This window comes from Mirounga angustirostris, unplaced genomic scaffold, assembly GCF_029215605.1.
Source record: "Mirounga angustirostris isolate CCGP_5_RB_7025 unplaced genomic scaffold, mMirAng1.0.hap1 SCAF_4, whole genome shotgun sequence".
Taxonomy (NCBI): domain Eukaryota; kingdom Metazoa; phylum Chordata; class Mammalia; order Carnivora; family Phocidae; genus Mirounga; species Mirounga angustirostris.
The window spans coordinates 166,619,858-166,645,751 of record NW_026991712.1 but is presented as its reverse complement, the minus strand read 5'-3'; the positions used below and the strand labels follow the sequence as shown (position 1 = coordinate 166,645,751).

Sequence of the window (25,894 nt, the reverse complement as noted above, 5' to 3'; positions counted from 1 at the left end):
TTCTCTTGCTGTGTTTCTCTCTGTGTCAAATAAATAAATAAAACCTATTTTTTTAAAAAAAGATTCAGGGGCGCCTGGGTGGCTCAGTCGTTAAGCGTCTACCTTCCACTCAGGTCATGATCCCGGGGTCCTGGGATCGAGCCCCGCATCGGGCTCCCTGCTCTGCGGGAAGCCTGCTTCTCCTTCTCCCCCTCCCCCTGCTTGTGTTCCCTCTCTCGCTGTGTCTCTCTCTGTCAAATAAATAAATAAAATCTTTAAAAAAAAAAAAAGATATGCGACTTCTTGCAAATATTTTCTTCCATTTTGTGAATTGCCTTACTCTGTTGATACTGTCCTGTTTTTATTCCAGATTTACATTTTTAAAAAACACACCTAAAACTTACCATGTTAGCCACTTTTAAGTGACTTTTCATGGTAGTGTTAAGTACATTCTTGTGATCGTGTGTTTTGATGCACAAAAATTTTAATCTTGTTGAAGTCCAACTTATCTGTTTTTTCCTTTTGTTTCCCATGTTTTTGGTGTCATACTCAAGAAACCATTGTCAAATCCAGTGTCATGAAGCTTTCCCCCTCTGTTTTCTTCTAAGAGTTTTATAGTTTTAACTTGTACACTTAAGTCTTTTATCCATTTTGAGGGGTTTTTTGGTATATGGTGTGGCTCCAACTTCATTTTTTTTTTGCATGTGGATCTTCAGCTTTCCTAGCACCAGATTTTCAAAAGAACTGTCCTTTCCCTACTGACTGGTCTTGGCATCATTGTTGAAAATCATTTAACCATATTTGTGAGGTTTTAGTTCTGGCTGTCTACTCTTTTCCATTGGTCTGTACATCTGTCTTTATGCTCGTGCCCCACTATTTTGATTACTCTAACTTTGTAGTAAGTTTTGGAATCAGGAAAGGTCAGTCCCCTAACTTTGTTCTTCTTTTTCAAGATTATTTTGACTATTTGTGGCCCCTTGAGATTCCAGATGAATTTTAGGATGGATTATTTTGTTTTTACAAAAAATGTTACTGGGATTTTGATAGGGTTGCATCGGATCTGTAGATTGCTTTGTGTGGTATTGGCATCTAAACCATATTAAGTCTTCCAATCCACGAACATGGGTATTTTTCCATTTATTTGTGTTATTCTTAATTTCTTCCAGCAGCGTTTTGCAGTGTTCAGTGTACAAGTCTTTTTGCCTCCTTGGTTAAGTTTATTCTTTTTGGGGGGCACCTGGGTGGCTCTGTCGTTAAGCATCTGCCTTCGGCTCAGGTCATGGTCCCAGGGTCGTGGGATCGAGCCCTGCATTGGGCTCCCTGCTCTGCGGGAAGCCTGCTTCTCCTTCTCCCACTCCCCCTGCTTGTGTTCCCTCTCTCGCTGTGTCTCTCTCTGTCAAATAAATAAAATCTTAAAAAAAAAAAAAGTTTATTCTTTTTGATGCTTTTGTCAGTGGAATTGTTCCCTTTATTTCCTTTTTGGATTGCTCATTGTTAGTGTATAGGAATGCAACTGATTTGGGGGTGTTGATTTTGTATCCTGCAACTTTGCTGAAATCACTTAGCGGTTCTAACAGTTGTTTTATGGAGTCTTTAGGATTTTCTGCATTTAAGATCATGTCTGCAAACAGGTAATTTGACTTTTTAATAGAGCTAGATATTTAACAGCTATTCTATTTGTATGTTCCAAGGATTGTTCTTTCTCTTAACTTTTTAGTGAGTAAACGATATTTGTCAGATTCCTAAAGCAGTTCTGTCGATATTTCACTTCTGTGGGTCTTTGGTTAAGTTGGTTTGCTCTGCTTAATACATATGGTGCAATTAGTTATTGCTTTGTTTCTAAAGCTGCTTTGAAATATGTATTTCAGGGGTGCCTGGGTGGCTCAGTCGTTAAGCATCTGCCTTCAGCTCAGGTCATGATCCCGGGGTCTTGGGATGGAGCCCCTCATCAGGCTCCCTGCTCTGCGGGGGGCCTGCTTCTCCCACTCCCCCTGCTTGTGTTCCCTCACTCACTGTCTCTCTCTCTGTCAAAAAATAAATAAAATCTTAAAAAAAAAAAGAAGTATGTATTTCATTTCACCAAAATAATTATTAAGGATCTGCTAGGTATGAGGCTCTTTATTAGCTGCTTAGTCAACCTGTTATCCTACCCCCATCGCTCTTCACTTAGTAGAGGAATGGTCTGATGAACCATGGCAGTAATAATCATCAGACCTTATTATTTTCTAAAGTACCTTTGTGTATTTGAACTTCTAACTCATGAGTTGTCTTTGATTAAAAAGTGCTCTAGGGAGTTGAAACGTTTAAAACTTCCCCCTGGATCTCCCCTCCGCCCCTCGTTTCTACCAAGATCTCATCTAGCATCATTGTCTTTTCACCTCATTGTTAATCCCTTCATGATCTTTGATGCCTTGTATTTGTTTAATGCTGATGGTTTATAAAATATCTTCATGTTTTTTATTTTGTTTTATCCTTCTACACTTCTATGAAGTAACCAGAGTAGGTGTTGATTGTTCCATTTTACATATTAGGAAAATGGAGAGGAAGAGAAATTATCTCACCTGGAGCTACCACACAACTACCAGAGATAGAGTTAAAATCAGAACCCATGCCTTCAGATTGCTAACCCTGTGTGTTTTTTTATATACTGCACTTCAACCATTAATTCACAGTGCTCCAATTATTTACTCAACAAATATGTATTGAGTACTTCATACATGTCTATTGTGCATTGTTAGGTGCTTGACTTATCAGGACTCCTAAGGTCAGTTTTGCTCTGTTGCCAGCTACCCTTAGTGACCATTTGATGTTATCTGTTGATCTATTTCTTTTTTTTTTTTTCAATGGATCCATTTCTGTTCACAACCATAAATCAAGATTCTAGGCCTCCTATCTGTTTCCTTTTACCCTCTAAATTTTTTTTTTCCCTTTTTATTTCCTTAAGTAATCTCTAAGACCAATGTCGGGCTCAAACTCAAACTCATGACTCTGAGATCAAAAGTTGCATGCTCCTCCGACTGAGCCAAACAGGTGCCGCCTACCTTCTAAATCTTTGATTCCAATAGGAGATTGAGTTTTCTTACCCGTGGAAACTTCTGGAAATGGATGTTTTGGGGTATGTGAGAGTGGCAGATTCAGATACCTGTTCCAGCACTAGTTGGCTCTGGGAACCACATGTGGAACTGAGTAGGTTCATCTGAAGGGAAATGCCTTCAGCAGTCCATGTTGCCAAATAAATTAGTGGGTAGCAGGAATGCCTAGTGTGTGTAAGGCCTATGTGATAGGTAAGTCACATGAATTAAAGGTTATACACAACACCTCCACTCATGCAACTAATAACATAAGGAGAAAGATGAGCACCAAGGTATTTCTGGGGGCAAAGGACAGACACCAGCTCCAAGGGGGTTATTGGATCACATAGAAATCCAGCAACAGGAAATGAAGTGTGGTTGGGCTACTCAGAACTGGAACCAGAAAGTCAGAAATGGGCTATTGGGTTCTCATCTCTGCTTTTTATTAGACTGTTTCATTGTCCTACTTTTTTTTGCAGTCTGGTGAAGAGAATGGCTAATGCATGTTGGGAAACCAGGAAATGACCCAAGATAAAGAAAGGATGTCACCTGTTCCACATAATGCCTGGCACATAATAGGCATGCGCCAGCTACCTTTGAATAGACAGCAGCCAGAAGTTCTGCTCTCTGTAGCTCCTTAGGTTCCTTCACTCAGTGAGACCTGCCCTCAGTTGGGAGAGTAACAGAGACTGACTCCTGTTGCTGTGGGAAGGTAATAATGAAGGGAACAGGGGAAGGAGCATGGGATCCTCGTAGCCCTGAGGCCCCTATCTCTTTTTATCGAACATACATGTAGTGAATGCACGTATTGTCCAGATACCAAATATGCATTGGTTTGGTCCTATATACCCACTCAGTACCATGACAGTTTTTGTCCAGATGTCTGAAAATTGTAAGTCAAACAATTATGTTGGGCATAATTAAAACAAGAGGAAACTATGTGTTGGAAATGGAAATTGGATATGAAGTGGTTGGCAAAATAGGAATAGAGGTTTTTGTAGTGAAGCCCTGGGTAATCTTTCCATGAATCTGTGGTCTCTATTTTGCTGGCTTCTTTCTTTCATTTATCATCTGCCATCATGGATCTTTCTGAATCAGTGCTATGTTATGAGAAAGCATGTGCGTTGAGGATCAGGCTGCCTACTAATTATAGTGAAATTTAGCTATACTTGATCCAGAATATAATTTTCTTCTTCTGATGTGGCTCCTGTATTTACTCTCTGCTATACTATATATAGAAGAACAGATCTAGGAATGTCATCCCTTGGCTGCAGTGCTGGCTTTGTCCTCTTGTCCAGAGAACTCTTCAGGTGCCTGTCTGAGAGAGGTTGCCAGTCCTGGGCCTGTTCTGATAGAACGCAGAGATGTCCAGGGTGGTCTGCTCAAAAGCCTTGCATGATTCCCCTTCTATGGAATAAAGTCTGAGTTCCTTGAAGATTCTTCAAAATTCCAGCATCTTCTCTGACCAATTCCTTCCCACACACAACTGTTCTTTAACCTCACTTGTCACATTAGAGTGAAAGTGCCATGAAGATAGGGACTCTACCTGTTTTGTTCGCTACTGTACCTGCAGTGACTAGACTTCCCTTCTTCCATCAGCACTACCACCACCATTCCACCGGCCAAGACCATATTCATGCTTCAGAAGCATAACACCTTACGTATCTTTCATGAAGCCAGCCTCAGATTCCTCAGACATGATGGATTTTTCCTTTGTGTGTTACTGGCATGGTTTTTGTACTTCTCTTACATTACTGCCATGGACTCCCTAGTATCTTAATTGGTTTTTATCTTTGATTAGATAATTTGTTTCTTGAAGGCTCATTATCCCTGATTTCTGACCTCACTCAACTATTTTAAGAGAGATGAATAGATACTCCTGGCTCTTAAGAGGTACTCAATAAATATTTGTTGAATGAATGTACTATATAGTTACAAGGAGTTACTCTTTCCCTGGTTTGATGAGGTTGGCTCAGGTTTGGAGGAAAGGTGCCAGGCTCCACTACTCAGTGGCGTAGTAGATACTCTGAATTCTCTTAAAAATTGGTGTGTTCTCCTTATCTCCTAAGCAACACTGTATGCAACTATGGCTCTCTAAAGTGCTTTGTAGGTAGCAAAATTAAATACATATTTGTGAGTTGATTGATAAACCTTTTTCTTCTATCTTACCCTTTCCAAGCTACGGTAAACTAACTGGTGCATTATAGGTAAATTCTATCCAGGCATTACACTCTTATCTTACTTCCCGAAAGTTTACCCCAGTGAACATCTCAGTTTGAGAATCAATCATTTCTCAAGAGTAATTCTTAAGAATAAAGCATAAATGCTTGCTTGATTGATTTTGGGCCCAAATCAGTGCCTTTTGGTTGGGAGGTGCTGTTAGGTGCTGCCTGTAATACAGACAGGGCTAAAAGGAACATCCACTTTGGGACCCAGCTTGAGTCAGATCCAGGTTCTACCACGTGGGCAAGTCACTTCGTCTCAGTCAGCCTCTCTGAACTTACTGTTTTCTTTCCTGAAAATACAGGGGTAATTATGCCCACCGAATAGATTGCTGTGAAGGGTAGACGAGGTATGTGTGCAAAGTGCCCAGCTCAGCGTCTGGAAAATTAGGTACTTAATAAATGTTAGCTGCTGTTATTCCCCTTTCCCAGTTTTTGTTTTTGTTTTTGTTTTCCTCATGCTGGGCTGCTGCTGATGTGGTGCTATCACCGGACATGGGCTTTTCCTGGAGAGCAGTTCTGAGCCGTGGCTTCTTTCCCATGCCCCTCCTGGCACGTCTGCCAGCGGCTCACGCCCAGGGTCATTTTTTTACCCTTTATCTTCTGTTCTACTTCCCCCTTGAATGAAGTCAAGGGTCCAGAAGCTAGTGTCACCTCTGGTACTCCATATTCTTGCCCCCCCCCCCAACGCCCCCCAACTCCCAACCGCTGAAGCGATCGACGCCACCTGCTGGAGGACTAGATTTTCTTTGTTCAGAGATTGAGATCTAGAAGGCCATGCCCCCGCCCCCTCCTTATTCTAGCTGGAGTCCACGTTACAGCCTATGACTTCTTTTCCTCTTTCCTCCTCTTGAGCCTGCATCTTTGAGAGGGAGGAAAGTGAAATAATGCCAGACTCTGAGTTAGAAAGCACACTGTTCTTGTCACCTGAGCCTTGGTTACCTCACTTTACTTCTCTGAGTTGTAGTTTCCTTATCTATAGAATGGGAATAATAATTCCTGAATTTTGGCCTTCCCAGATTATTATCATAAGATAAAGGATGCAGAAAGCTTGATGAACTAAAGTGCTATTTGGACGTCAAAAGGTATTCCTACTCTCCTACCTCATTTATTTATCCAGGCCGGGCCAGGCTTGGAGGGGAGGGGCGCCAGACTCCATGTGTGCTTCCTCACTTTCCCAGGACCCTGCCCTACCTCAGGGGCAGAACCTGGTGAGGCTCCCCAGCCCTTATATCCTGTGATGGGCTTCCAAGATCTTGTCATCCGGAAGGTGCAGCACCTTAAGCCAAACCAGCTGTTTGCCAGCTCTCACCTGCCCCCAGCCATGGTTCCTACTGCTTGGTAATAGGGGTCTGGGAAGCTTTGTTCCCCTCTCCCTACTCCACTGGAGACTTCAAGAAAGAATTTTGGTCTAATCTCTCAAAACTTTGACTCACCTGCTGAGGACACATGGCTAGACTGTCAGAACATTCTGGGAGTTCCCTGAAATGACAGAATAATACTTGTAGCTATTGCAGAGTGCCTGGCACTTAGTGCCTGGTAATTAGTATTTATCTTGTTTAATCTTCATAGCATCTTTTGAAGTAAGTATTTATTATTTCCAGTTTACTGAAAAGAAAACTGAGGTTCAAAAAAGTTAAGTCTCTGTTCCAAGTTACACAGCTATTAAGTGGCAGCTGGAATTTGAACTTTATTCTGTCTTCTTCCAAAATCGTTGGCGCTGACCACTGTACCACGAGGCCTGCCACTGATCTGTAGAGGAGGGGCCGGCCATGTGCTTCAGAGGAAAGCTCAGGAGATTTCCAGTCATCCAGTCTGCGTGCAAACCCCAGCCCTGCCCGTGTGACCCGGGGCAAGCGGCTTTCAGCTTCTGGAGCCGCAGATACTGCCTCCTTACATCCTCACCAGGGACATGCGGCATACGTGCTCTTCTCATCTCCATTTTACATGCGAGGGGAGTATGCCTCACGAGATAAAGTGACTCCCCCTAAGTTACAGAACAGTAATCGCAAGTGGCAGAGCCAGAACTCTAGTCTGGGTCTAACGCCTGGTTCGGTGTTCTGTCCCTTCTTTCTCACGGCCCGCTCCTAAGACCTGGTGTAGCACTCAGGGCGGCCAGCAGCTCCGGCGTGCTGGTTGGGAGCCTGTACGGGGAGGCAGCAGCCGTGCCTCTTCAACGCCGTCTCGTTCTTCTCCCTTAATCTCTCCTTCTTAGAAACCTTACTGAGGCAGTATAAACATTTGAAATTCAAGGAAAAGGTTATGCGTTGCTTAAAAACTGCTTGAGGCCCCACACAGAAGCCTAGGAAATCTGCTGCCCATCTTTTGTGTGAGTTTGTGTTACTACTTTGGCAGCACGGTGTGGTGGTTATAGCTTGGAGAAAGTTCTTTCTGGGCTCTTCTCCTTATCATTTTAATCTTACAAGGTTGTTGTGTTGGAGCTGATACATACCAAGGGCAGCAGCTGGAGCCGGGCTAATTGATGGCAGCAGTTTTCCCTGGCAGCGGCCTCTGCTAGAAGCCAGAGCAGGAGTCCAGGGTCCTGGAGCGCTCACCCCCTTATTCTGTGACCTCGGGCATGTGAGGCACTGTCTTCAGTAGACTGGGTGACCTCTCAGGACTCCTTTCACCTTTAATATCCTGTGCTTTTTAAAAATAAAAGTAAGGATGCTTGGGTTTTGTGTTTTTTTTAATCTAACTGGACAGAATTATATGAAGTAAAAAGTAAAAGACTGCATTCTTTCCCCCATTCATTCATTCCTGAGGTAACATGTTGCCAGTTTGTGTCCTTTCCATTGTTTTCTGTATATATATATTATACAGAAGGTGTATATATATGTTATACACATTATATGTGTATATAGATTATATATATACATATATAAATACATATATTTAATATACACAATATATATGTTATACGCACTATATACAGAATGTGTATATATTATACACATGTGTGTATATATATTGCGTATATATTATATGCACACATTATACAGTATGGTCAGCACCCCAGAATCTAGAATACATACTATATGACTTGGTCCTTTCACCCATTTGGGGCATTTTGTCTTGTTATTACTTGAAGATTTATTCTTTTTTTTTTTTTTTTAAGATTTTTATTTATTTATTTGACAGAGACAGTGAGAGAAGGAACACAAGCAGGGGGAGTGGGAGAGGGAGAAGCAGGCTTCCCGTGGAGCAGGGAGCCCGACACGGGGCTCAATCCCAGGACCCTGAGACCATGACCTGAGCCGAAGGCAGACGCTTAATGACTGAGCCACCCAGGCGCCCCTTAACTTATTCTTTTTAATTAATGCTTTATAATTTATTAAATGGTCCCCTATTGATTATATGTCATGATACTTTAAAGCAAATGTACACATGCAACATTGCTTTTAAATTTTCTTTTCAGGAAAAGAAGAAAAAAAAACATAGAGACAGGAAGTCGTCTGACTCTGACAGCTCAGACTCTGAGAGTGACACAGGCAAGAGGGCGAGGCACACATCAAAAGACAGCAAGGCAGCAAAGAAGAAGAAGAAGAAGAAGAAGCACAAGAAGAAGCACAAGGAGTGAGAGTGGAAAGAGTAGAGGGGGTGGTTGAGAGAAGGAGGAACCAGGGGCCTTGTGTCTTGAAGCCCTGGCTTCCTGAAAGACTCAGTAGTGCGAGTATGGCCTCCCACCCCACTGACTTCTCACCCACGGGAGATGGCTTCCCCTAATGCAGCAGGCAGGTTTGGGAGTTAGATGTCAAAGCATCTGCCTGAATGAGTTGTTAACTTATCATTCCTGGTCCCTTTGCAAGTGACCCCTGCAGCTCACCCGTTCATTCACACAACTTCCTTCATTCGGCAGGAGGTCCTATTACCCTCTCCAGCTGCCACTGCCAGAGCCAGATTCCTGCACAGGAGTCCAGGCTGCAGCCACAGGTCCTGCTGTGGAGGCAAGTCTGGCTGTAGTTGGAGAACAGGGATGGGCCTTCCCTGTTGGGTCTGCCCTGGGCTGATTGGTGAGCGATCCCTGTGGCGTCCAACACAGGGGCCGAGGGAGACGGGCAGGATGAGGGAGAACATGGTAAGAAGTGGTGCTCACTTTTTCCATTCCCCCTAACATGATTCCACCGTGCTACAAGTGACAGCCAGAAAACCATTGTTTGCAGTGACTGAGCTTGTGTGTGACATTCTGCCAGACCACTGAACCAGATAGCGCAAGCCAAGATCATTGCTTTACTTTGTATTTACTACTGTGTGAGTCAGTTGGTTTCACTTCAGGTCTCTGCTTAAATTCCTGGCACTAAATGGAAATGTGTTTGGTTTTGAACTTGCTGAATGTTCTTATTGCTATAATCCCTCTTCCTGGGTAATTTACAGACTTGCAATCACTGAGTCTGCATTAGTTGACAGAAGAACATTTAATATATTACCTCAGACCTTGGAGAGAGGCCCAGCTGAGGTACAGAGCCAGAGGCACCAGCAGGTCACGGCCTTCTTGGGAGATCACTTATAAACCCCCTCTTCTGTAATGATTAGATGATCTCTTACCCCAGAGCTGATTAGAGAACCAGTAGAATTTGTAACCATGAATGGGCCAGGCATAGGCGGGAGCTTAGCAGTCATCTTGGCCAGTGGGCATTGGTTCCCACCACCAAGGCACAAGCCTGCATCCTGTGTCCTGAGCCTACATTCTGGAAAGACAGACCACAGCATCCCACAAAGAGCAGCTTTCCAAACCCAAGGGCCTGCAGTGCAGGATGGGCCTGAGGTGACAGTTTAGTAGCCGAACCTGGGGAAGCCCTGCCACTGATTGATTATTCCACGTTGGACTAGCTCCTATGGCCGTGTGGAGGAGCAGTGTAGAGGCAAGGTGTAGGAACAGCTGTTTTATTACTGAGCGTGTCAGGTGACCAGCTACCGCTGCCCCTGAGACTGTCCGTTTCAGTCTCTCGTCCAGGGCTGCCTCTGAGTGACCTTCAGGCAGTCGTTTCTGCCCGCTGTCCGACACACAGGGAAACCGAGACTCCCAGAGTCATGTCACCAAAGGCAAAAAGGCAATTTGGTGACCTTGGCTCTGCTTTATTGACCTTAGAGCACCCTTTGGATGCAGTTAAAAAAACAAACATAACACAATGGGAGCCAGAAGTGGACCCAGGCTGGTGCCACCTGACCCCAGAAGAAATTTCCCCAACCCAACCAAGGTGGATTTATATAAAATGCTGGAGGACAAAATGAGGCAATCCGGTGCTGAGTCCAGGGCTAGCTGACTGGCAGAGGAGCAGACAGTGAAGGAGTGGGCAGGTCATGCCTCTTTCTCATAAGTACGAGTGCAAACTGTACTTCCATGGGTAAGTGTCTGGAAGGAAAGACAGAGCCAGATTAGGGGTGAGGGCACCGAAGGTACCGGGGCAGTCTCCATTCCGATGGGGAAAGCCTCTCTATCCCAGTAGTCTTCATTTACTGACCCCCTACTATGTGCCAGGTACTTTACATGTATTTTTTTCTAATACTTACACCAAGCTTTTCATTTAGTTAGGCACTTAATTCCTCTGTTAGAGTTGTGAGAAAATGAGCTGTGAGAGGGGAAGTAACTTGGTCAGCATCCCAGGCTGTCTGTCTCTCTCCCTCGCACCATTCCTCTAGTGCCTAAGATGGTGCATGGCACGTCGTAGACAAATAGGTGAACAAGAATGTCCAGAGACTCTTGGGGAAGGGCTGTCGTGGGCTACCAGCTCTCCATCCTTCCCTGACTTAGGCTGGTGCTGGAGTCAGAGGCTTGAGCTATCATCTGTGGAGCCAGGCCCATGGCCTCACCAGAGTCCCGCTGCTCAGTGAGTATCTGGTCCTGCAGTTCACATGCCCACCAAAGCTAGACACCTCATTCTTAACTCCGCACGGACCCCTGCTCATGGTGGTGCAAGAATACAGGGAGCAGGGTACAGTGACCCAAGAAGGTCTACAGTGAGACGCTGGGGTGAAAACCTGAGGTCGTACAGAGTTAGGAGACAGAGACCACAGGGGTTGCTACCTCTGCCCCAGATCTGGGGCTGTTCAGTCATGGCTACATTCTTCTAGTGAAGTCCCCAAGTCCCTAAACAGACTGATGTGCCAGCCTGGTTGTCCCTTCCTACCCAGGCGGTCAGGTAGTGCAGTAGGTCCGGCATGCTAGACACTGAGAGGCAGTGGGGCTGGAATGAGGCGGAAGGGACTGGACTGTCATTGCCCCACCATCACCAGCCTGTCCCTGCCCAGAGGCTTTCTAGGTGGCAGCGCAGTCCCAGGGAGGAGAGGGGATTAGGAGCCTAGGATCCAGTTTGGCCCTGCTTTCCACCTCTCCCGGGGCGGGGCAAGGTGGCAACACAGAGGAAGAGACTAAGCCTGTGAAGCACCTGTGGCAGCCCTCTCCCTCGCCTCTATGATGCTTGGTGCTCTGCATCACGGTCTCCTGCCACCCCAGCAGCCCATAAGGTTGGTGGTGGTAATGCCCATTTCGCAGTGGGAGTCGGAAGGTTACTTGTCTGAAGTCACATAGCCTGTAAGCTGAGATTTGAAACCAGGCCTGTGAGGCCAAAGCTACCACACAGAAAATTCCCACCTAATACCACCCCAGCCCTGCCTCTACCCTCCACTGATCCCAGGGGAAGACCCTGGCTTTCCCAACAGGCTCGACTGAAGGGGCAGTAGTGGGAACCAACTGGGTGAGGCTCCAAAGTTGTCTTACCAGGATGAGTTTCCCATCAACTAGCTCCCGCACAAGTGTTGTCTCTTGCCCTTCCCACTTCTGCACGTGGACAAGTTTGCCTCCATGCAGCATCACGGTGGACTGTGGAAAGAGGGTAGAGGCCTGAGCTGTGATCTGAGCCAGGATTGAGGGACAAGATGGTGTCTGGTCATTGGGGCCACAGAGGACACTGCCTCTGCCCCAAACTAATGATGGTGCCAGGACCAGAGCTCAGGTGGCCTACTTCCAACCTCACCCCACAGGCTGTCTCATTTACCTCTAGCCTCTACTCCATGATTGCCTGGCTGGGGCCTTCAGGTGTTAGGCAAGTAGGGAGAGGCAGGCGGTATGGTGAGCCAGACAGCCTGGCTCTGAGAAGTGCCACTAGCCTTCAGAATGGGCACTTATCCTATCCTCTACATGATACCCACAGCCCTAGCGCCCCTAAGAGATAGGGGCATGTGCCATCCTACATCCCTGGGGAATATTGAGGAGGAGGAGTCCTCAGACTCTCCAGCCTAGTGGTGATCACACGTAATGTCTAACAGACCTTGGGGATGGAAGGTATTGGAAAATGAGACTTCCCACTTTGTAGTCCTACCTCTTCTTGGTCCACATCATGTGACCCCTTAAGCTGACAAGTAGACAGCAACTGCCAGGTCCAGGGACCGGGTGCCCTTGGAGTGTTCCAAAGCCCTGGTCAGATGCCCACTCAGTCTTCTGGGCTCTGCCAGCCTGCATCAGCTGGTTCTCATTTGGCAGCTCTCCCGGATCTTTTTTCTTTAGGAATTTGGGGGCTCTAGGTCAGGCTAGGGGACCCTGGCTGAGCAGGGTTGAGTAGGAGAATGTGAGAAGGCTGTGTTTATGTTTGGGGCAGCATGAGGAATGGGTGTGCATCCTTGCTACCACTTTACTCTTCATGCCCATCCCCCAAGCTTTTTGCCCACTCAGATTATTTTTAGCTTAGGCATCCCAGAACTCTACTGTTTAATTAGGGTTCTTGTCCCTTAAAAAGGTGGTCTAGTCAAGGAGGCAGACACATGTGATATGGCAGCCACCTGTCTCTAAGGTAGGATGACATCTTTGGGTACCAACCCAGCTCTGCTGCCAGTTTCCTCCACAAGGAGACCAGACCCTATCCTGTCTGTCCTGGGGCAGTTGTGAGGAAGCAGAAACAGCTCAGGGGCAAACTGATAGGGTCTGCTGGAGGATACTGCTATAGGGACCGTCTTTAGCAGTCAAAGTCCCTTAGTTCTGTCTCTGCCATGCCTGGCCCAGGGGCTAGGAGGCCTGAGGCAAGTAGCAAACACTGAGCCACCACAGGGTGACAAGCCCTGAGACTGGAGGTAGATGTCCCTTCCCTCCTTGGGAGGAGAGGGGCAAGGCTTGGTGAGAAGACGTACAAACACACCTAGACGATGCCCTATCCAGAACATAGCTTTTCCTGCCTGCGGGCTGATAGAATTGGAAATAGTTCCTCAGGCTCACTGGCCAAGCCTGGGAGGTGGAAGCTGGAGAAAAGGAAGCATCTGAGTAGGTCTCCACCTCTTGTCTCTAGCTGCCTCCTTTGCTGCTGGAGGCCAGCATGACCTACTCACTCAGGGAAGAGCTCTGAATTCTCCTGGGCATTGTTCCTAAAGTACTTGAGGTCACAGCCATGGCCACATAACTCTCCCGTCTATGGATTGGAAAGAAACCCAGAGCTCTCAAATGCCATGCACAACGTCACCCAGCTGGAGCTGGAATCGACACTGAGGTCAGAAGAACATCCTGACTCTGTGTTGCCCACTCCCAGAGGCACCAGATAGTCCCCTAGGAGGCAGGGAGGAAAGCATGAGGACAGGGCTAGCGTGCTCCTAGCATAGCACCGGGGACATCCCCATACTGCACAGGCTTTATGCACCTGTTTCATTTCAATCCCCCCACATCACCTGCCCCTCAGGGTACAATAATAGGGTGCCAAGTCTCAAAGGTCTCGTAATCCCCAGACCCCCTTATATGACTCACCTTGACCTTCCTGTCATCTGCTGTTGTCTCATCGAACTCCACCCCTAGCTTGAAGCTGATCTCTGTGTTCTTGAAGGTGCTGTGTGTTTTTATGATGATAGTGTCCCCATTCACTTCGATGATGGTGGTAGGCTTGGTCACATTGGCCACCTGCCTGGTAGCAAAACCCACACCTGAGGGCAGGGGGAAGGTTATTAGCATGAGTAGAGTGGAAAGACAGGGTACGAGGACCTCAGTGAATAACCCTCAGGCCCGGATGTGGGGCAGAGCAAAGAGGAGTATGAGAACTTTCAGAGACTGGCTGTCTTTTAAATTGTTTTCTTGTTAGCTCTGTGCAGCGAAGAGACACTTGATTTCACTGGGCAGGTGGGAAGTTTAAGGGACAGGCATGCCACAGCAAGTCGTGGCAGATCTGAGGTTGGAACAAGCTACTTTCTGTGTGGTAAGAACTGAACGTGTCTTATCTCATTCAGCCCTTCATTCTCCCTGCAGGCCATGATGCTATTATCTCTACTTCACAGATGCAAAAACTGAGGGTTCAGGCCCAGGCTCACAGGTCTGGAATTGGAACGCAGAACCGTTTGACTGAAGAGCTCATGGAACTGCTCAGCTGTACTGTCTCCCAAGGCTGGAGCACAGGGCTCCCTCCCAGGGCACCTGAGCAGCTTTCCAGCCACAGGCTGAGGATAGAAGAGAAATGTGGACTTCGCCTTCCAAAGCCTGAGGGACAGGCGTTTCCCACCTTTGGAAGTTTCTGCCCTGAAACCCACTGGTGCACCTGTCCCCTCTGTATGGCAGCAAGATATTTTCAAACCCCCTTCTCCATGACCTAGGTAGGAGGTAGGCAGAAGGGAGTGTGTGTCCCAGTGTACAGATTTAGGAGAGGCCTGAGTGCTAGTGCAGTCAGGACTCCAATCCAGGTCTCCTGGCTCCTGGTCTGAGGCCCTATGGGTACGCCCCGCCTGACCAAAGCACGGCTTCCCTGGGTGCTGGGCAAAGCCTTCCCTGAGTGTCCTGCAAGAGTGTGAAACAAAGAACTCCAGCAAAGCCTTAGCCCCTTCAGGTTACAGCCTCCAACCTCCCATCACGACGGCCTGCCCTTCTGCCCGCAGCAGCAGTGGTGAGCTGTCTTGCAGGGCAGAGGCGAGGCGGGAACAGCCTCGTGTGGGGAGGTGGTGTGCCAGCCGACACTGCACTTGCTGGAAGTGAGGTATGGCCTGTTCAGGTTGTTTCACTTAATGCTCCTAACACCTAACAGCCCTGAACAGTAGGTCTTACTATCCTCACTTTACAGATTAGGCTTGGAGAGAAGTGACTTGCCCAAAGTCAAAGAGTGAGTGATAGACCTGGATACGAATCTAGGCTCCAAAACTTGTTCACTCTTCCTCCTGGGCCATTCTCCCGGCGTGTAATTCCTCCCACGCCGAGGCCACCAGGTGTGCCTGTGCTCACTGGTACTAACTAGGCTGGGTCTGTCTGCCCCCTGAGGACCCTTGGTCTAAAACTAGAGGGGTGAGGGCAGCTTCTGCCCTGCCCGGTCAGTAAGGGACCTGGCCTTAGCCCCTGTGAGTCAGGCTGATCCCACTCCCCAGAAGAGAGCAGGGTCTTGTCACCATGCAAGGAGCCCTGTTTGCTTAGGACCTACCCAGAGGTGTGGTGTGTTTGAGAAAGGAAACCACTGTGGGGTGAGTGAGGGACTGAGCCAAGAGAAACTGAGACCAAAAATGGGGCTGATGATTTTGGAGGCTCAGAAAGAGCTGGGTTCTACTTAAAAATGAAGTGGCAGCTATTTACAGAGAGAGCTGAGGATGGTCTTTTCTCCCCTGTGGACCTCTCATCCTTTCCATCTGTGTATGGAGAAAAGCAGGATGATACATTCTCAGCCCTGTAGCCCAAATCTGCCCCTTCTTTGGGGCAAAATAAGGGAACAAGTGTGGTAAGGATGTTGCAGCTCACTTCAGGGACACAGGTCTTCAGTTGGAATGTCAGCTATGGGAGGCTTGGGGGGAGGGGCTAACTCTGGGCATCCCAACTTCCCAACAGCTGCCCAGGGCCCACTGCTCCAAGAGTGGCTACTTTCCTGGAGTCAGTGGGCATAGTACCCAGCATACTATGGTGGGGCATGAGAGCTTTGACCTCAAGAGCCAGCACTTGTCCCTATTTCAGGAAAGGGTTAGGAATAGAGGGGAGAGATGGGTCCCCCACCCCTTATTTGGGTACCTGCCAGAATCAGCCCCCCTTCCCTGGTAGGAAGGCATGGAACGTAGCTCAGCTATGAACAATATTCTAGTTTCCCTGTCTCAGCCTGGGAGGCTGGGATAATCTCATAGCAGGGGATTTAAGAGAAAGGGTATCCACCTTCTCCATCTAAGCCCGTAGTAGGAGGGAAGGGCTGAGGTCAATCATTAGCTAAGCAGTTCCTACCACTCCCACCCCCAAGGTCCATAGTGGAAACTATTCTGGGTTACACATCTAGAAATCTAGGTTTTCATATTAGCTCTGCTGTGGGATTGATCTGACTAGTTTCTACTCTCTCTGGGTCTCAGTCTCCCCATCTGTCAAACTAGGCAAGGCATGGGGGATCTCCAAGGACCTCAGGTATAAGGACTCGAATCTTTATTCTTCCCCATTGTTGGAATGGAAGAACCCTTTAGCAGATCTTGGCCTTGCACCAGGACCCTGCTGCACGTGGGAAGTCTAGTGGTTTTCTCCACCAGACGGCTCCCCAACAAGTGGCTGAGCCACCAAGTGATGGGTCCTCCCACCCCGCCCTACTACTAGGCTTACTGACAGTGATTAAAGCCTGGTTACACACCACTGCAGGACGACGTCAGAGACTGCATGGTGAAAGGGCATCCTCCGGCAACCATCCTTTCTCTAGTTCAACACGGAGGGGCAGGGGTTGTTGCTAACTGTGCGGGGCCCCTATCTCACCTTCTCATATCTCATTCCCCCGCTGTTCCCCTCTCTTCCCATCTCCCTCCTCCTAGGAGTTTCTGCTTCTTTATGCCATAGTACACTCCCCATCCGCCCCATTCCCTTTCTGTATTCACACTTTCCAATCCCTAAACCACCCATGTTCCTGCTTTTTTCCTCCTCCAGCTAGCCTCCCACCTTCTGCAATGGATGCTCCCTTTTTACACAAACCCACCTCTCTCCAGATACTATGTATACCCCTCTTCCTCGAAAGTGCCTCCGTGCCCCAGCATCGACCGTGCCCCAACATCGACCTGCACATCTTGCCTCCTTGCGCCTCCCTACCTGGGAATCCTAGCCAGGTTCAGACCAGAAAGCCCCCTTCCAACAGGCCTCGCGTGCCCTAGCCCAGGCTGCTACCTTCTCCGCGTCCCCTTGCTCCCCCACCTTGAGCAGGAGGGATGCAGTAGCCGTACGGGGTACTAGCCAGGGCCCGAACGCTGTGCAGGGCCGCGTACGCGGCCAGGCCCTCTCCAGCCCAGTATCCCCGAGACGCGCTCACCAATTGACTTCATGTAGTCATCGAAATTCTTGCTGTCCACTAGCTTCCAGGTGCCCACGAAGGCGTCCACCATGGTGAGGCTGGGCTAGGCGAAGAAAGCAGAGGCGACAGAACTGGCGTGCAAGGACTCTGGGACCCACGGTTCCCAGCCCGCGCTGCCGCTTTAAATAGCCCTTGTATCACGTGGTGAGGCGTGGCCCACACCCCCAGCTCCCGAAATAGGAAGCCTCGGGCTGGCGCTCACCAGCCCCGAGCTGGCTGCCCCCTCCCCCGCGACCCGCCGAGGGGGAGGGGGCAGCCAGAGGCGCCGAGCTCGCCTGCGTCAGCGCGGGGGCCCGGCCTCCGAGTCCCTGCCCCGCGCTGGCAGGACCAGCATGCTCCCTTCCCTGGCCTCAAGGCGCTCTTCGCCATCTGAGAAGGAAGCAACTGGGGGCACGGTGCCCGCGAGGTGGGGCGCGCGCCACCGACACCTTCGTCCCCCAGTGTATCCCCGAGCTTGGGGTTAGAGCAGAGATGAAAGACAAGGAGAAAGGAAACGCCCTTGGGTTGATGCCCACGCCGGGAAAGCTGTGGCTGACTCTTCGTGGCGCAGGCATTGGTCCTCATTCTGCAGGTGAGGAGTCCAAGGCTCAGCGGGGAACTTACAAGGTCGCAGGAAATAAGGCGAGGGTTCACTGGAGCCCAGATTGCAAGTCTGGTCTAGGTGGCCTTGGAAGCCGAGCTCTCCCGCCACTCCCCGCTTGCCGGTGACCGGAAGAGTCACCAGGGGCACCGTGGGCAGCTGAGCTACCCCTGTGCCCTCCGCCTGCGTGGGGCGAGAGCGTGACCCATCCCGCCGTGCCCTTCCCGCCCCGCACGTGCTCGCCCCTCCCTGTGGAATGTCTCCTGCGCTCGCCTTTCCGCCTGCAGTGCCCCTCCCCGTCCACCTTGCCAACGCTTCGGGCTCCTCTGACCTCTACGCCGGGCTCGGAGCATTTCATCAGGTCATTTCCCCCTTCCCCTCCTTCAGAAATTCTGGCCCTCCAGCCAGCTCTTCCAGGCCCCGGGGCGACTCCCCACCTGCCGCCCTTCTCTGACCTCTGCACACCTGCAAGCAGCTTGCACTTTCACGGAATGTCACTCACCTCCTTGAAAGACCTCCCGTGTGGTTGACGCTTTTCAAAGCGCTTTTAATAGTAAGATCACCTTGTATTGGTATTTATTTCTTGCTGATGGCTTTAAGTACATTTTCGCATTGAACTTGCGGAACAAAGTCCAGGAAGTAGGTTTTATAACTACTGTTTTACAGATGAGCAAACGGAAGCTTGGAGGAGCCCATTCATTTCTTAATCCAGCAATTATTGAAGCACCTACTTTTTGCCAGGCCTTGGGCTGGGCTGAGGAGAGACAACCATGCATGAGACACACACTCACATCGCTCACTTTTGGGTAGACAGACACAAAACTATGTGAATCTGAGGGAAGGCCTGTCCTGATCTAGCAGCTCAGGGGAGACTTCCCAGAGGAATGAGGGGTAAGCGAATGCCTAACAGATAGGAGGCTCTGCGTAAGGGTGTCGTGCCCAAGAGAACCTCAGCCAGCAGAGGTCCACGGTTGCGGGGGGGTGCATCTAGGAGCCACAGGCTCACTAGCCCTGGGGTCCTGCCAGCTCATTATCCCACTGACCCTCCTTCTTGGGCCTCTGTTTCTCACCTATCTCTGAGTTTCTGGGAAGAAGCCAGGGAGGAAGAGCCCTCTCTTGCCCAAGGTCCTGGTTCTTTGGGGCAGGTCCACTTGACAGAAGACAGGGGCCTATTTCTGCCAAAGCTGCAGGGACAGGCCTTAGGGCTGGGCACGGAGCCCTGGTGACCTCATTGCCCGAGCAGGTGCAAGGGAGGGTTGGGGGAGAGAGTGGGATGGTTCCTAAGTCAAGGTCACAACCTTTAGACGCTGAACCTCCTCTCTCAAGGACTGAGTAGCTGGAGACCCAGGGGCCAGAGCTGTCTCCCTCCATGGTCCTCACGATGCCGCCGGGGAGAGCTGGGGCTGGGGTGGGTAGCTGTGGGCAGGTAGATCTGTGTGCCAGTTCTGATTCCCTGGGGTACTCACTTTGTGGCTGTGGGCGATTCCCTTAAGCCACTGTGAATCTCTGTTTCATCTTGAAAGTGGAGGTAATGACAGTATTTACCCCTTAGAGGGGTATGTTTGGGGATCAAATGAGATAATGCATTTTAAAATGCTGAGCATGGTGGACCTCATGCTCACTGCCGCTGCTGTTACTGTTCCCCTTATCCACGGACAGTGCAGGGGTCTCAGACCTGCTCTCAGCCCTGCCCCTCACCTGCTGGGGCCCCCACAGCAGATTGCTTGCCTTCTCTAATCCTCAGTTTTCTTACTTCCAAGACAAGATTAGAACCTGCTGCAATGGTGAGGAAGGGACTTCAAAAATCTTTGGGAGGGTCGAGGGGGACACTGCTAGAGAGTCCTTGTGACCCCTCTCTCGGGCCCTGCCTCCGGGGAGCAGCATGGAGACAAAGCCCAGACCCACTAGCCTTGCTGCCCTACCCTCATCCCCCCCCACCACGCCCAGACCTGGGTCACCGAAGTTGACTTCTAAGCCACACCCTATCTGCTTTCCACTGAGCTTTCATTCTTCTCCCTCCCAAGTGTGCACAGCTTCTCATCCCTCTCATTACCTGCATCCTCCTTGCCCTGTTCTCCTCACCGACTTTGGGGAACGAGGGGCAAGGGGAGGGAACTCGAGCCCTTCCCTTTTCCTGCCTCTCTCTCTCTTGCACGCGCGTTCTCTCTCTCACACACACTTGGCAGATCCAGATGTGAATACATCTGGCAGGCGGCAGGACCAGTCCCTGCCAAGAGCCAAGAGCAGCATCTCCCCAGCCCTCGCCCTGTGGTGATGTCACTGTTCTGTGTTTCCATGGCAACCACAGGCTGGGAAGATGGAGAAGAGGAGAGCTGAGTAACCATGAGAGAGCCAATGAGAGGGGCCAGCGGCACCGGGTGATCCGTGGGGCCATGGGGCGGGGTGGCGGGGGGGGGGCAGCACAAGGAGGCCTACTCAGCATCTCCAGCTCTTCCCTGGACCCTCCCTGCCATCTGGACGCCTCCAATAGGGGATGTGCTGCTGGCATGGGGAGAAATGTGGGAGGTAGGGGCCAAAGAGGCTGAGCTGGAGCCTCCACTGACCCAGGGACATAGACCCCCCCGGCTTTGCCCCTTCAGGGCCTAAGTCTGTGGATGCTGACTGCCCACACCCCACTCCACCCCCAGTACCTGCATCTGGAAATTTTTTCTTTGGATGGTAGTGGTGGTGCGGCTCTCTGCCACGGAATGAAGTTCTTAACCCTTCCCTCCACACCCCCCACACCCTCCCCTGGTGCATGATGGGTTCAGAAGCAGCATCTTTGAAAAGAAGCCTGGTTCTACGTCCCAAACCAAGTGAGTCTCACTCCAGAGCCCTTAAAGCTAGAGAGGAGACAGATTCACTCACTCATTCACTCATTCATTTATTCATTCAATATTTCGTATACTCATTCATTCATTCAATAATCCATATACTCACTAGCCACTTACTAGCTAGAGACTAGGAGCCAGTCCCTTCCCCTTCCTCTCCTTTCCTCCCAAATGGAGGGAGGCCATCTACTCTCAGGGTTGACATGAGGATTAAGAGAGGTAACATATGGAAGCCTAACATACACAAATACTCAATGAAGGGTGATTCCTTTCTCCCTCTGGGTTTCACCAGGGCAGTTGTCCCAGAGATACACCTGAATGAGCCAAGGTCCTTTGAGACATTGAACGAATAGCAAAGGATCTAAGTCTGTCTCTGTCTCCTCACTGAGGTCACTGAGCGCCTATAGAGACCTCAGAGAAGTTTCCACATCTCTCCCTTTCTCTCTCTTTAAATAATCCATCCATTTTACCAATCTTAATTGAGCACCTCCTGTGCCCAGACACTGCTGGGCTCAGTGGGGACCCAGGGGAGAGCCACAGCCCCCGCCCTCCCTGAGCTCACTGTGTAAGGGGGATTGCAGCCACCGTGGCAGGAATGCAGTGTTCTTTCTGCCTCTAGGAAGTCACTTCCTCTTTCCCCAAGAGTTCTAGCCACTCCGAGGCCAAGGGAACACATGATGGTAAAAGATAGGGTTTACTCCACACCAGTTTGCTTCTGAGAAGCTCTGCCTGTGGCACCTGCTCCCTGGAAGGAGAACAATGGCTCTCTCTGCCCAGGGAGGAGAGGGGCCAGCTGCGAGTGGTGGGGCAGGCACCTCTGCTTTCCCAGAAACCAGCTTTCCTCCCTGCTGGCAGAGTAAAGGCCAACTCTTCCGCCTTGCTCCGTCTGTTTCATTAGTCGAATGTTACTGAAATCCTGTTCCAAGAATAGTGGCTGGCAGATAGTAGGAGTTAATGAATAAATATTGAATGAATGATGGATGACTGAGTATATGGATTATTGAATGAATGAGTATATGGAATATTGAACGAATAGATGAATGAGTGAATGAGTGAGTGAGTGAATCTATCTCCTCTCTAGCTTTAGGGGCTCTGGGGTGAGACTCACTTGGCTTCCCATCCTGCACCTTACTTATAGACCAGCAGTGTGGCCTTGGGCAAGTCACCATCTCTCTGGGTCTGTATTTCTTTATCTGAGAAAAAAGCACATCACAATTCCCACCCAGCCAGCCTCCCAAGGACTCTAGGAAGATAAGGTAGGATAAGCTTGGGAATGCAGTACAAAGGTTAATTGTTTTTCTTCTCAGCCTCCTTCCTAGGAGCCACCTGACCCTCCACAGCCCCCAGGCTCTGGCCCCCACGCGCCTGCCTCTGCGAGCCCTCCACCCTGCAGGCGCTCTGCCCTTGTGTATCTCAGGTGGGTGCCATGTTTGTGTCTTGTGTTCGCCTAGAGTACTCTTCCTCCCTAGCTGCTACTCCTTTAAAGATTTTATTTATTTATTTGACAGAGAGAGAATGAGAGAGAGAGAACAAATGAGAGGGGATAGGGTCAGAGGACGAAGCAGACTCCCCGCCGAGCAGGGAGCCTGATGCGGGACGCGATCCGGGGACTCCGGGATCATGACCTGAGCCGAAGGCAGTCGCTTAACCAACTGAGCCACCCAGGCGCCCTAGCTGCTACTCCTTTAGTTACTCCTACTCACGCTTCAGCTTAAGAAGCCCCATGCTCCCTATCAGAGCCCTGACCCTGCTTTCATGTGGTCCACTCAGCTCTGAGTCTGCCTTTCCTATTACACCGGAAGCCCTGCAAGGGCCGGGACCCAGTTGGTGTGGCCATCTGCCATGTCCAGAGAGCCTAGTACAGGGCCTGGCACGGATCTGGGGAGTGGACAGTCTCTCCAGAGCAAAGGAAACCACCTGTCCTCTTCAGTGTTCTCTGTTGAAAATTCTGTCCCTGGCCCCCCTTTCCTATGACTCTTGTCTCCTGCTGAAGTATCCTGTCTTGTATCCTCTTTTTCACTCCATCCCTGAGGGTCATGAGACTGGGTCATCTCCAGTGGGTGGTGTGGCACCAAGTGCTCCCAGCTGAGAACTGCCCTTCTGGGCACATAGGTGTAGCCAGAATCTCAACTGGAGCTCTCTTTATTTATTTTAAAATTATTATTTTATTTTTTTTAAGTAAGCTCTACCCCCAATGTGGGGCTTGAACTCACAACCCCCAAATCAAGAGCTGCATGCTCTACCGACTGAGCCAGCCAGCTAGGTGCCCCTCGCTTTAGGGACAGCTCCATTCCCAGGAAGTAATCAAACCAGATCCCAGACTTGGGGCTGCCCCTGGCTACTTCCCCACCGCTCCTCTATCAAATGAAAAATTTGCCTCTGCAAAACTACAAATAATGTTAGATTAAAGTATAATTAGACAGGGAACCCTAATGCTCATAAAACAGCACCGCACAGCACCCTGAGGTGTGGGTGTGTTCATGTACCATGTGACCTGGCACCAAACAGATGGTTCAGTGGTCACTCCCCAGAGTTCACTTTATTCAGGAACAGCTTGCTCAAGATTCTGGAAAGATGCAGGCAGCTCCAGGAGACCTGATGAGCCTGGGTGGTGTGGAGAGCTGACCACTGTGTGTCCTTAGGTGAGGAGAGCTGGTTGGCAAGCCCTGGCAGGGGGCCTGGCAGAGAATGGATCTTGGACTCGGGAGTCTGGGGCCAGGTGTGTTTCAGAAAGCAGGTACACAGTCAAGGCTGTCAGCCCGGCTTTGGCTTTTTTCTTTTTTTTTTTTTTTGGACCTGGGATCTTGGGGTTGGCTGGGGCCAGTGGGGGGCAGCATCTGTGGGCTCTGTAGTAAACAAAGACACTAGATAGGAAAAGGAAGGAAGAACTGGGTGGACTTGGGGATGACCAGGACTGGAGCCTATGGTGAGAGAGTTGCCCTCCTAGAGGTAGGAGGTGGGAAAACCAGGAGATTAGAAGGATGGGACCAGGGTCAGGTTTGATGTCAGATGGGCAATGGGGTTGTTCCGTGCCGGGATAAGAAGAGCCCAGGGTGGTGTCAGGAGCCAAGGTCACTCTCTCTACTTGACGAGTCACTGGATGAGCTGTCAGGAGCCAGGAGGAGGAGGTGGGAAGACTGCAGGGCAGTTGGGAGACATGACACCAGCTGTGAGAACTTGACCGGTCCATCTCTCTGTGCCTGTTTCCTTTTCTGCATGATGGAGGTAGTAATGTCTGCCTTGCAGGGTTGGAGGAAGGAGCCCATGAGATCACGTGCTGTGCAGTGTGGTGCAGAAACTGCTTGCTGTCTTGCAAAGTGCTGGGCACTGGGTTCAGCAGCTTGCAGCCTTGAACGCTTCTAATTCCGACAGTAACCCAGTGATGCAGGTACTTTCGTTCCCATCTCCTGTTTACAGATGAGAGCCAGGAATTAGACCCAGGACCCTGGCCCTAGATCTTATTCCACACTGCCCTTCCCCGTGGTAATCTTTGCCCTGCCTTGCTCTGTGACCTTGGGCCAGTCTCTTCCTTGCAGTGACCCCAGCTCCATGGCAGGGGGTTGGGCCAGATGAGCCCTTTAATCCTTCAAGCTCTGGCACTTGGTGCTTCAGGAAGGGAACTTCCAAGTGGGAGAGAGGGTGAGGTGGGGCAAGAACCAGGAGAGGACAAACTTTTCCAGCATCCCCTCTCCAATCCTGTCGCCTCCTCAGTGGGTAGGCTGGCAGGCTCCCCTTTGCCCTACAAGCTGTGGGGCCAAGGGAGCAGGTGATGCTCAGCCCTAGCCTGAAATACTCACTGGGCACTGAGGGTCACTGAGGTCTAAGTGCCAGGACTGTCCACTAATAGGCAGGGCCCATCTGCCTTGGCTAGCTAACCCCAGAGGTCAGTAGGGCTGCCTGAATCATAGCCCTTGGTCTCCACCCACCCCCCACCTCCTCACTCAGCGTTAGTTTATCTGGGGCCAGGCCTGGTCTGGACCCAGGGATGTGGCTATTTCTAGATGCCCTCCCTGTCTCCTTGGCCTGGGCCTCCAGCCAGCTCAGGACATGCACACACATTCTCTCTCTTCCTCTTTCTCTCATTGAACTTGACTGCCACTGGCTTGGTGTCTGGACCCATGGTGGGTACTGACAACCAGCAGATGGCCCAAACTTGGTTCCCACCCTTATAGAGAGAGGGGAGAGGTGGACGTGTTTACAGATGATGACAGTACAGAAAGGCTGTCATTGTCCCACATGCAGACGGCACATGGACCGAGGAAGGCCAGAGGAGGGAGCCACCCACTCAGCCAGGATAGTCAGGAAAGACTTCACATAAGAGGTACCCTTTGGACTGGGTCTTGAAGGATACATAGAGTCTGCCAGGTGTGGGCTGAGAAATTGGGAAGGCAGAGGAAGAGACAGTTAAGGAAGGATGAGATTTTCCTGGTGATTGATCTGGGATGAGGGCAGAGGATAAAAATGGCAAGTGATAAGATGGGAAGATAGTTTCGGGCCAGACAGGAAGAGGCCTTGCCCACCGTCAAGGAGCCTGGCCTTTCTTCCAAAGGCCCTAGGGACTCATTGAGGGCTTAGGCAGGGGAGCCTGAGGATCTGACTGGGATGATACTAAGAGTTCTCTGGCTGTTGTTTGGGGGCTGGACTGGACACTGGTCAATTAGGAGGCTGTGGCAGCCATCCCAGGCTCTCACCCACACCAGCAGCCAGCAGGCGGGGGGAGGAGGGTGGACACACCTCTCCTAATTAAAGGCATGACCTGGAAGCTGCACACATCTCTTCTCTCGGCCAGAAATTAGGCACAGGGCCACATCTAGCTGCAAGTGAGATGGGGAATCATGGTCATTATTCCGGCCTGCCTGCAAGTCTGGAAAATGGGGAGGACAGCATTCAGGGGCTGGGAGGTCCCTGACATGGTGGTTAAAAGTATCTCTCTGAAATCAGGTTTCCTGAGCTGAAGTCCCACCTT

General features: G+C 50.0%; 2 protein-coding genes across 3 annotated transcripts in view; one reads left to right on the top strand and one right to left on the bottom strand.

Annotated features, from left to right (window-relative positions):
* Window positions 1-9,596, top strand: part of ZCCHC17 (zinc finger CCHC-type containing 17) — a 64,091-nt gene extending 54,495 nt beyond the window's left edge. For both annotated transcript variants that reach the window (XM_045898237.2, XM_064589596.1), the window contains one exon: window positions 8,691-9,596. In XM_045898237.2, coding sequence (XP_045754193.1) covers window positions 8,691-8,852 — 162 coding nt within the window. In that variant the 3' untranslated portion in view covers window positions 8,853-9,596. The remainder of the gene's footprint in view (window positions 1-8,690) is intronic.
* Window positions 9,597-10,327: 731 nt separating this feature from the next.
* FABP3 (fatty acid binding protein 3) lies at window positions 10,328-17,653 on the bottom strand. Its single transcript, XM_045898238.1, has 4 exons — window positions 17,476-17,653; window positions 13,998-14,170; window positions 11,991-12,092; window positions 10,328-10,625 (listed from the first exon to the last, which is right to left on the bottom strand). The coding sequence occupies exons 1-4, from the start codon at window positions 17,546-17,548 to the stop codon at window positions 10,572-10,574; spliced, it is 402 nt and encodes a 133-aa protein (XP_045754194.1). The 5' UTR covers window positions 17,549-17,653; the 3' UTR covers window positions 10,328-10,571.
* Between the last annotated feature and the right edge of the window lie 8,241 nt (window positions 17,654-25,894).